The following is a 12,066-nucleotide window of genomic DNA, read 5'->3' on the forward strand; positions in this document are numbered from 1 at the left end:
AGTTGTATGGGTAGAAGAATTCTAAAAATATGAAACACATGACAGAAATGCCTTATAACTAATTAAATAAGAATCCATGAGTCCATTCTTTTTAAGATTTTATTAGTTTATTTGAGAGAGAGAGAGCACAAACTGGGGGAGAGGCAGAGGGAGAAGCAGACTTCCCACTGAGCAGGGAGCCCGATGTGGGGCTCAATCCCAGGACTCTAGGATCATGACCTGAGCTGAAGGTAGAGGCTCAACTGACTGAGCCACCCAGGTGCCCCCCATGAGTCCATTCTTATAACAAATAAAAAAATAAAGGAGATGGAAATTTCAACTTGTAAATGTAGATGGAATGAGGGAGTTAAAAATCACCATTTATAATCATCATAGTAATAACTGATTTAAAAAAGAATCAATAATTCTAAAATTAGTAAAGTTTGATGAGGAACAGGACATTTATATAATCTCAAAATATCCTCACAAATTATTTATTAGTTACAAAAGAAAAATATCAACTTTACAGTGGAGAAATTTGGCAGACTTTATTTTTATTTTTGAAGAATTTATTTATTTATTAAGAGAGAGAGAGTCAGCAAGAGAGAGAGAGCACAAGCAGGGGGAGAGGGAGAAGCAGACTCCCTGCTGAGCAGAGAGCCTGATGCAGGGCTCGATCGCAGGATGCTGGGATCATAACTTGAGCCCAAGGCAGACACTAAATCAACTGAGCCATGCAGGTGCCCCTTGGCAGACTCTATTTTAACCAAGGGTTCAAACTTAACAACATCACCGATAATGAGATAAACTGACATCTATGCCCACTGATACGATGCACTGAGAGGGACATAATATTACTCTGTGGCATTTCTCCCAAAATGCATAACCTGGATCTGATCATGATGACAGACTATACAAATGGGAGGATGCTTTATAAAATAACCAGTACTCTTCAAAAATGTCAGTATCATAAAAGATTATTTTTTGAAGTTAAGAAACTATTATAGGTTAAATGAGCGTACGGGGACATACCAACTAAATCAAAGTGTGATCCTGTAGATCAGTTGAAATGGAATGGATCATTTGTTTAACTCTCGAAAAATACTACTGACAGGGACATCAGGGGGGCTCAGGCAGTTAAGCATCTGCCTTCGGTTCAGGTCATGATCCCAGGGTCCTGGGATCGAGTCCCACATTGGGCTCTTTGCTCAACAGGGAGCCTGCTTCTCCCTCTGCCTGCCATTTCCCCTGCTTATGCGTGCTCTCTGTCTCTCTCTCTCTGACAAATAAATAAATGAAATCTTTTATAAATAAATAAATATAAAAATACTACAGATAGGGTTTTGACATCTGAGAGAACCAAAAAAATTAAAGTAAATTAAAAACAGTGCAAGTAAAAAAGCAAGGCAATAATTAACTCTAAGAAAAACAACAAAAAAATGGTACTGTAAAGGAAAAATACTTGCCTGAACAGTAAGCAAATTTACATACTGAACAATCCAAACACTATTAATTACTGAAAATAAGAAAATTTTATTAAAAATATGGGGAACAGGGGGCGCCTGGGTGGCATAGCGGTTGGGCGCCTGCCTTCGGCTCAGGGCGTGATCCCGGCGTTCTGGGATCGAGCCCCACATCAGTCTCCTCTGCTATGAGCCTGCTTCTTCCTCTCCCGCTCCCCCTGCTTGTGTTCCTTCTCTCGCTGGCTGTCTCTATCTCTGTCGAATAAATAAATAAAATCTTTAAAAAAAAAAAATATGGGGAACAGGAAATGGTCAGGAAAGTGGTATAAATAAACTAATAGGAAAATCAACAGGATTTTTCTTAATGGGAAATCAATTGAGAATGTCTAAACTTAATAAATCAAGAAATAAAAGTATATTATTTAGAAATACAAAAGTTAATACCAGAAGAAACAGCTAAAAGTTGAAAGCATTTACCTCTGAGGAGCAGAAATGAAGGGTGGGGGAACTGCTGTTTTTTATTTTTAAGCTTTTGAGTATTAACTTAACATCTGACTATGTGTGTGTATATTATCTTAATTTACAAAATTAAAAATCATTTATTTTTAAACAAGGTAGAAACATCATCAAAAATAGCTGGCAAACAGACAGAAGAAAGCAAAATGAAATATTTATTAGAAGTACCGTAGTACAAATAAGGATAAATTTCTCAATATATTTCTCAGTAATCCTCAAGCAATAGTGTATCATAGCACAGAATTATTCATTTATATAAAGAAATAATATCAAAACAAGTTGAATTGTTTTCAGTCTACTCTGTTTAATAGGCAAAGAAGAATGATATATTTTGGAAATATTCTCATCAAAAAATGCTTAAAATAGTAAAAACTCATCACCTCAAGGAATAAGCTTTGGATATCTGGAATATAAACATGTTAGTTCCCAATAAGGATTACTGAGACACTAATTATCAATTTCAGACTTTTGTCTTCTTCATTTCGAGAGCCATCAAACCAGTTTTCTTTAGACTGCCTAGGCTGGTTTGGGCCAAGATCTCGTCAATATGTAGTCTGACAGTGATGTAGGTAAATAGGATAGAGGAATGAAGAAAAACTGAGAATCCCAGCCGGCTGAATATCGAGTGCGGGGATGCACAGAGGTCAAAGCGTGTTCCATGCAGTCCGTGACCAGGTTCAGGTTTGTGCTACATGACAGCAGCCCTTGTTTGACGCCATTGTAATCTGTATACAAAAAGAGAAATGGCAGTCAGCAATCTTATTCCTTGTATTTTTTTTAAAGATTTTATTTATTTATTTGAGAGAGAGAGAGAGCATGAGCGGTAGGGAGAGGCAGAGGGAGAGAGAGAAGTGGGCTCAGAGAGGAAGAAGCAGACTCCCTGCTGAGCACGGAATCTGACCCGGGGCTTGATCCTAGGACCCCTCAGAGTCATGACCTGAGCCAAACGCAGACACTTAACCAACTAAGCCACCCAGGTACCCCAATCTTATTCCTTGTATTTTAATGTTAAGATCCTGGTACACACAGTCACGGAAGTCTAACTACATTTAATTTCTACAAGGATTAGGGTGATCAGATCTATGCTTCCCGGTGACAGCCACTAGCCAAATGCAGCTACTGAACACTTAAAATATAGCTAGTATGACTAAACACTGAATTTTTAAATTTTAACTAATTTTAATTTTAAAACTCAAATCCATTACTGGAAAACGTTTTAGTATTTTTGGAGTTATCCATGAATCAGAATTTTTACAGCACTATCCAATTTTACAGAATTACTACAGCGCTATCCAATAGACATATAATGAGAGCCATATATGTAATCCTAAATTTTCTAGTTGCCACTTTTAAAAAAGGAAACAGGTGAAATTAATTCATCTTAATAATACAGTTATTTAATCCTACATATCCACAATACTATCATTTCAGTATTTGTTATCAATATAAAGATGTTAATAAGGTATTTTTTATCCTTATGAATAATGCTGCTGGCAACTCTAAATTTTCTTAATCTACAGATGAAGTATTTCCTAGGAAAATTTAACATCCAAGTTGAGATATGCTGTAAGTGCAAAATACACACCAATCTTCAAAGACGGATAAGAAAAAGAATAAAAAATACCTTATTAACAACTTTATATTGATAATAATTCTATGAACAATTTCAATTTCTTTTATTATTTTTTTAAGATTTTATGTATTTGTCAGAGAGAGAAAGAGCGATAGAGTGTGAGCACAAGCAGGGGGAGCGGCAGGCTGAGCGAGAAGCAGGCTCCCTGCTGAGCAAGGAGCCTGAGGCAGGGCTCGACCCCAGGACCCTGGGCTCATGACCTAAGCCAAAGGCAGACGCTTAACCGATGAGCCACCCAGGCGACCCTCAACTCCTTTTAAATCACGAAATATATATATCCTCTTATATCCATATATATTTTTATGTATAGTCACTACAATAAATTCTATTTTCCTCTTAATTTCTATTGTCAAACTATATGTATCCAGAAGGGGGACAAATTCCCTAACACAGTTTAAAACCCTAGATAGGGAAGAGTTTACAACTATGGCTGGCCCTCTGGCATGTTGGGAACCTAGCTTGCTCTGAGTTCTGAGAGCTCAGGCACTGTTTTGGGCCAGCTTTTCCTTGATCCAATTTTTCACCCCTCTGCTAATGGTGACCCTCTTAGGCCTGATGCACCCAGAAGACCGTGCTGTAGGTCGGGAGTCTTCTGTCTGCCTTCTTTTCTCTGGACTACAGTATCACTCAAAGCCAGTGACAGGGCTGCTGCTACCCACCCATCACAGGGTCCCTTTGTGAAAGGGGAGCTGCTCCCTTCGGCCTTGGCAAGCTGCTGACTTCTTTGTGTGAAGAAAAAGCATCGCTTCCCCCAGGAAGATGGAACCCCACACCAATGTGCATGACTTACTGCTATGAAGAAGACGGCTCTGCCTCCACCCCCAAACTGCCTCCTCTTCCAGGTCAGAAGAGTGCCATTCTTACAAGAAACTGAACCATCTCACTCCCATGACGCTCCTGAGGGCTGCACATGAGGTCCAGTCTGTGGGCACAGCCAATAAAGCCCCGCAAAGCTGTGCCTCACGCGCTGCCCTCTGCCCACACACACCCTCCCTCCTCCTACAGTAAGACGTGGACTTTGCGCCTGGGCCCTTTGTTACCAAAAGGGTAGACAATACTGAAAGCTGTACTTCAGTTGTGCAGGCCTCCCACACCAGCCCCGCGAAACGACAGAGAGGCACACCCCTCTTGGGACCCAGAGGTTCCAGGCCTCTAACCATGTAATACCTCCCTAGTGTGGGTGGCCAGGCCCGTAGGTGACAAGGCAGCACCAGCCCTGGCCCTAGGCTGTCCACATAACCTCTTCCTCAGCCCCGACAGCCATCACCAAGCCAACCATGAGGGCACTGGGACCTTCCCAAACCCCTCCTGTCCTGGGAAGGCTTTGTTTAAGGAGCTTTGTTCTCAGAGGACCTGCCAATCATTCTTCACAAACCCTCTTTTCTCTTCTCATGTAAGGGGAGCCATTAGCCTGTCCAAAGAAAAGCTCACGGGCTTCAAAAAACTTCTGTCCATAGGCTTCTTTAATATGCGCAGGGACTTCTTCCCAGGCTTGCTTTAGTTTCTCTAAGCACTCCGGCACCTCTGTCATTCTGGTTCTGAAGTAGCCAGGTTCAACTATGCTGATTTTCACCCCAAAATGTCGAAGCTCACGCCTGAAAATAAAAACCCTTGAGTTAATTCTTTTGATTGAAAGACACAATTTCCATGCTCTCAGAGAGAAAAACAAAACAAGTTTATAAAAACATCTCTACTGAATACTTTAACGGATAAAGAAATGGAGAGGAAAAGAACATTTTTTTTAATATCCCTAAGTCCAACAATCAGAACATGATTATACAAACGACCATAACCGTTCAATTCTACACCCACTCTTTTCACAGTTATTAAGTCCCTACCATGTGTGAGACAGGAAAGCCATGCAGAATATAAGGAATAATGAAGAAAGTTCGCTTTTTTATGGCAGCTCCTGTGCTAAGCGTTTTACGTGCACAATCTCAGAAAATTAAGACTCAGTTGCTTGCCTCAAAAAGCTCACAGTGAGTCAGACAAGTAAGCAAATAACTGTAACATAACTCAAAAGAATTACAAAGGAGAGGTATTCAAGGGGCGACATAAGTAGAGAGGAGGAGGCAGACAGATCTTCTGAGGGAGTCAGGGAAGGCTTCACTGAGGAGAGAAGGTTTCGGTGAGGCCTTGAAGGATAAAGAGGAAATTTCTGAGTGAAGAGAGGAGAAGAGCAGAAAACCAGGTAGTGGGAACGGGACCGGCAAAAGCATGGGCCTCTGAAGAATTACCATGTATTCCAAGACTACAGGAGACCATTAATTGAATATGAGGTGGGTATGAAAATTGCAAGTCATTGGTCATTCTAGAATATTCAGGTTAATTCAACAAACAGTTCCAAAATCCTGGCTATGTACCAGGCACTGTGCTAAGTGCTGCCTTCACCAAGTGAAATAAGATGGTGGTGTGTACCACAGGAGAGTATACTCCAGATGTTTAGGGGACAGTGATGAGGGCTGCTCCATAATCTAGAGGTTGAAGTTGCCTCACTGGAGAAGGTGGAGCCCAAGCTGATGTCAAGGAGAGACGTTTGAAATAATGGTCCATAAGAAGGTAAAACAGAGCATCGTGACCCTCTAAAGCAGTGAGTGGTTCTCAAAGTGTGGCCCCCAGATAAATGGCAACATCAACATCCGGGAGCCTGTGAGAAATACAAATTACTAGGCTCCAGCCCAGACTTACTAAATCAGAAACGCTGGGGGTGAGACCCGACAATCTGTTTGAATAAGCCATCTAGGTGGCTCTGAGGCATCCTAGAGGTTAAAAATTACTATTCTAAAGGAAAATCCTCCCTTATCAACGCAAAAATCTAAAACCTTCTACGGTACAGCCTCAGAGAAAGACTCTCCAGGTGCCTGTGTGTGCTGGAGAAGAGAGAGGGCTGTGCAAGCCAGGGGCGCCTCTGCCCTAAAATTTCACTTCCCCTTGCAGCTTCCTCACCGTGGTTCATCTGCATTCCCTTTAAAACTCCAACTCATATGTGGGACAGAACTTCCTTTTCCTGTTCAGACTTAGCACAATTAAAGCACACTGGAATTTTCTAAAGGAATTCGTGATTTGACAATTGGAAGGACATCCTTCACTCTTGGCCCGAGAATGAGTCAAGGGGTCTGAGACACCAGTCGTGAGTGGTGGTAAATCAGCAGGCAGCAGCCCCGTGGAGGCAGACAGAAGGTCAGTTGGGCTGGAAGCCAAGCAAGGTGCCTGCCACATGGTGACAATTCATATGACTTCCTCAATTATTTCCCTATTCCCTTCCCAGGCCGATAATACAATATGCATATTATAAGCAATATCCACCAGTCATGGCACGTGGGAGGCTAAATAATGGCCCCCAAAGATACCAGGTCCTAATCCCTGGAAACTCTAAATGTCACCTTTTGTGGCACTTTGTAGTTGTGATTAAATTAAGGATCTTGAGACAGAGAGATTATGCTAGATAATTAGGGTGTGCAATCACAACTACCTTTTAAGATTTTATTTATTTATTTGAGAGAGAGAGAGACAGAGAGCATGAGCTAGGAGGAGACGGAGAAGCAGACTCCCTGCCAAGCAGAGAGCCCTACATGGGGCTCGATCCCAGGAATCCAGGATCACGACCTGAGCCAAAGGCAGGCGCTTAACTGACTGGGCCACCCAGGCGCCCGCGATCACAACTATCTTTATAAGAGAGGCAGAGGCAGATCTGAAGGCCCACAGAAGAAGAGAAGGCAATGTGACCTCGGAGGCAGAGACTGGAGTGATGAAGCAACAAGCCAAGGAACGCTGACAGCCCCCCAAAGCTGGAGGAGGCACAGCTAACAGAATGAAAAGGTAAAGGGAAATAGAAAAAGGAAGCAGCTGATAGAGCGACACAAGGCTGGAACAGGCGTGAAAAGAAGCCAGGAGGTAGAGGCGGGACCATTACAGGCCACGGTGAACTGAAGTTCTAAGAAAAGAAGTTCTCACCTAAAGAAAAGATATACAGAGTAAAGCTGATGAGTACCCAGAGAGAAAGAGAGTCACCAGGGAGAGACAAGGACGGACTCACCGTAAGGAGGAAAGAAGACAGTCACCTTCTCTTCAGAAATGAAATTTTATCAAGGAGAAATCTTGAGAATTAAAGTGTGATGTGGTGGCAGGAGACAAAGACCTGGGGTCAAAACACAGTTCTGCCAAATCCGGGTCGTGGCAGGTGAACTTGGGGAAAGAAACTTAAATCTGCCCCAGTTTCCTACATAAAACAGACTAGTAACAATATCTACAAATCAAGATTTTTGGAGTAATGAAATTAGATAATGAGGCAAAAGCAATGAGCACAGTGCCTCCGGCATACTGAAGTGCTCAACAGTTGCTTTTGTTTTAACTTAAGAGCATTACCTCAGAGTATCTGAAAAGGCTTCTACTCCATACTTGGAGCTACAGTAGACTCCTCCAAAGAAAGCAATTCTTCCCAGAATGCTGGAGACATTAACAATCCTCCCCCGTGCTCTCCTCACCAAGGGAAGCATGCTCAAGGTCAACTCAATCAAACCAGTGAGGTTCACTTTGAAGACATCCATATAGGCCTCCATTTTCAGCCACTCACTGTAGCAATGTGGGTGAAAAATGCCTGCGTTGTTGACCAGGCCCCAGAGTCCTAAAAAAGCAGAAGTTCGGGTTCAGACAAAACTGACAAACTATTTACCTTCATCCATCTTCCTGCTGACAACAACTAAAAATGTTAGACAAAATATATTTTTTTAATGTTCTTAAAAACATCAGTTAACAAAAAAGTATAGAAAGGTCAGGGCAAAAACTAAGAAAAGGCAGGGACCAGAAACAGTAAAGAGAACACTGATGCTGGCTTTTGATTTGAGGGAATTTGCCAACCAGTGTGGACCTGAATTTCAGTATTTATAGCCTCAAAAAAATCCACAATAAGAGATGAAGTCCAGCACCCACCTACGGTAGGGATTCTAATAGAAAACACGTCCTTCATTACACTGGGGTCTTTAATGGCTATGCGATCAGTACAAGGGTGAGACAGGAAGTCCTTCCAAAGGCCTGAGAGTTAAACTGTCCACCTTGAACTTCGGTGTTGTGGGGAGGGAGCAAGAATCAACCCTATCAATCCTGAGGAATCATAACTACAAGCCATCCCTCATGAGAGTTTGCAGCCAAATCTCCACAATCCGGATGGCCCAAAAATCTCAAGCCAAGAATTAAGTTCAAGGTGGTCACGGCTTCTGAGCACCCCTGGCACCTGACAGAAGCAAACATGGATCTTCTCTAGAAGAATCTTTATGTTAGCCCCAGAGAATCACCAGAGTCACTAAGAAAAATTGCAGTTCACTGTCATAAATCAAAATAAAGAAGGAAAGAAAACACCAAATGCAAAAACCAGCAGAATCAATAGACGGCAGAAAAAGACTCACAAAGACATTAGATACCAGAATTATAAGACATATCATATAAAATATGTATGCTAAATACAACTTTTTTTTTTTAAGATTTCATTTATTTATTTGTCAGAGAGAGAAAGAGCACAAGCAGGGGGAGTGGCAGGCAGAGGGAGAAGCAGGCTCCCCACCGAGCAGGAAGCCAGATGTGGGGCTCGATCCCAGGACCCTGGGATCATGACCTGAGCCGAAGGCAGACACTTAACGACTGAGCCACCCAAGTGCCCAGGAATTACTATATATTAAATGGTAGCCAAAGGGAAAAGAATCCGTTTCTTAAGAATATCTTGTAAATTCTTTAAACATAAAGAACTATGGTAATAAATACTCCAGTGGGCAAGGTGAGATAATAGCTTCAACTCTATTTGGCTCAGTTTCCAAGGTAAACATTGTGAAGGAAATGAAACACCACCAAAGAGCACGACTAACCTTCACATGAAAAAGACAGCCTCTTAGGCCCTGCTTTTGAGATTTTATCTATAGGGAGAAAAACATTAACAACTTCATGTCCAAGTAAATGAAAGGAAAAAATACTCCTTCTCCATACCTCTGTCCTCCACACGCTCCTTCACCCACTGGGTGGCCGCAGAGATGCTCTCTGTCTTGGTGACGTCCAGGATCACCGTCTCCAGCCTGTCTGACGTCTGGTCTCTCAGCTGCTGGGCCCCCTTCTCCGTCAGACACGCAGCCAGCACCCTCAAGCCTCGCAGGTCCAGCTGCCTGGCCAGCAGGTGCCCGAAGCCTGAGTCACAGCCTGTGATGAAGACGTACTTGTCCCGGAGGTGGCTCACCACCTGCTTCTCCCGGTACCAGCGCAGAAGGTAGCAGAGGCCCACGAGGACGGCTACGTACAGCCACATGGTGAGGGGACCTCCTTCCCTTTCAAAAGAAAGAGAACAGCTTTCATGGCCTTCTGTGCTTTTCTCTTTAACCGGTCATCTACTAAGTATATCCTATGTGCCAGGCCTTGCCCCCAGTGCTGGGGACTCCATAGTCACCAATACTCAAGGAGCCACACTCCAGAGAGGGAATCAGAAGTAACAAGATGGGTGCCACGCAGTGTGGCAGGTGCCGTAACAGCATACACACAGTCTTACGAGACTGCAAAGGAGGAGGCCCCACTGCCTAGAAAGTTAGAAATGGCTTCACAGAGGCGGTGATTCTGGAACTCCTTCCTGTAAGGTAGCTAAGAGTTCAAAAAGTAGACCCGGATGAAGGACACTGCAGGCAGCAACAGTGTGTATGTGAATGGAGCAGCCTAACTTCCTGATGCCTATAATCAGTCCAGCCTGGAGAGGGACAGAGAGGAGACAGCGACAGCTCCGACCAGGACATTCCTTGTGGGCCGCACTAAGGAATCTGGACATTACCTTGCAGGCAACCAGAGTGTGCCATCACTGGGTGGTGTTAAACTGAGGAGTAAGAGGAGCAGATTGAGCTTTAGAGAGATCTGTCTCACGTGGGAGTGGAAGGTACGTTAACAGGGCTGCGAGGAAGGCAAAGAGATCGGTTAAGAGACCCAAGTGTTTGGGTGAGATATTGCAGCCAAAGCAGTTTGTAAATAAAGACCAATCAGATGTGTTGTCGAAATGAGGGTTCAGAGATGCCTACATTTCTTCATGTGGTTTCAGAGAAACAGTCACCATTTGGGGGCAACCTATAGTATTGGGTGAAGTAACAGGATTCGTAAGGACATAAAACCCCATCGAAGATGGGTGTGAGCCCACTAGGACGTCGTAAGGCCCGCACCACGACAGCTCCATGAGGTGAATCTATGCCAAACTCCCCAGCTTGGCATTCAGGCCATCCCAGTGCTCTGGCCCCGGACTTACTCCTTTGGCTTCTTTTCTGCCACATCTCTCTTGCACTCCACGCTTCAGTCGTAACTAGCAGCTTTCAGTACCCCACACAGTACAGGGTTTTCACGCCCCAGTACACAGTTCTCTCAACAATTCCTTCTTTCCCAGACCTCACCTATTTGGCAAATAAGGCTCATCTGATAATACTCAGATGAATCGTCATTTTCATTCAACAAACATCAATTCAATACCTACTAGAGTCAGACACAATGTTAGGCACAGATAAACAACAGTAAACCCAACAAGGTTCCATAATTCACTGAATTCGCCATCTCAGTGTGAAGGCCAACAAGAAAACAAAGCAATGGGATAGAATTAAAGGACAAGATGCGGTTGGAGCACTCTAGGGAGATTGGAGGTTTCCAGAGAGGGTAAAATAGAAGTTGAGATCTAAAGGAAAATAAAATAATAATAATAATAACAATAGCTAGCAACAACAATAGCATAACACTTGCTGTGTACCAGGCCCTTTTCTAAGCATTTCACATATATTAACTCACTGAATTCTCACAACAGCACTCTAAGGCAGGTCCTGTCATATCCCTGTGTTAGGTTCAAATGCCAACATATTTAGGCATGCAAGTGATTCGGTGGGGAAAATACCATGAGAGGATAAAGGGGACACAGGAGTGGGTGGTGATGGGGGTCTGCCGCCTCTGAAAGGAGAAAGAGGAGGGAGGATTTGAGAGGAAACTCCTTAAAGGGCAGGACCCTGAGAAAGTCTCAGCCAGGCCAATGGGGGGGCCCTTGAGCAGACTGCCCAGTAGAAACCCACGCTGGGCAGAACTGGCGGAGGTCCACTCCCGCGGCCACGCTCAGTCCCTGGCCGGGGGTGCCCAGGAGAGACGTGCCTCAGTATCCAGGCCATACAGACCCAAAGGCAACAACAGCTGGAGGCTGTGAGTCAACCGCACTCCTCAAAGCAGATTCTCTTGAAAAGACATCAGAGCAACACGCCTCGACGACTGCCACGTTTCTTTACAGATGAGCACTGAGAGATGAAGTACGGCCCAGGGCAAGGCGGGGGAAGAGTGGTCCAGGCAGAAGACTTACTTTCCTGACCCCTCTTACCCCGACCCCCTGGTCTAACAAAACGGACCACTCCCTCCCCGGCATCCCCACTGCAAGCCTGCGCGTGAGCGTATCGTGAGGCCCACTAACTTGTCTGCACTGCTTCCTCCCACTTTTAG

General features: G+C 43.8%; 1 protein-coding gene across 10 annotated transcripts in view; it reads right to left on the reverse strand.

Annotated features, from left to right (window-relative positions):
- Positions 1-2,095: 2,095 nt before the first annotated feature.
- HSD17B6 (hydroxysteroid 17-beta dehydrogenase 6) overlaps positions 2,096-12,066 on the reverse strand; it is a 56,080-nt gene continuing 46,109 nt past the window's right edge. For 7 of the 10 annotated variants that reach the window (XM_048217884.2, XM_026500234.4, XM_057316230.1 and 4 more), the window contains 4 exons: positions 9,565-9,896; positions 7,957-8,215; positions 5,023-5,186; positions 2,096-2,683 (listed from right to left, as the gene is read on the reverse strand). In XM_048217884.2, coding sequence (XP_048073841.1) covers positions 2,475-2,683; positions 5,023-5,186; positions 7,957-8,215; positions 9,565-9,877 — 945 coding nt within the window. In that variant the 5' untranslated portion in view covers positions 9,878-9,896 and the 3' untranslated portion in view covers positions 2,096-2,474. Of the gene's footprint in view, positions 2,684-4,966; positions 5,187-7,956; positions 8,216-9,564; positions 9,897-12,066 lie in introns of those variants that run through there. The other 3 variants (XM_044384691.3, XM_057316231.1, XM_026500233.4) reach the window with 2 other exon arrangements.

Source organism: Ursus arctos, unplaced genomic scaffold (assembly GCF_023065955.2).
Source record: "Ursus arctos isolate Adak ecotype North America unplaced genomic scaffold, UrsArc2.0 scaffold_21, whole genome shotgun sequence".
NCBI lineage: Eukaryota > Metazoa > Chordata > Mammalia > Carnivora > Ursidae > Ursus > Ursus arctos.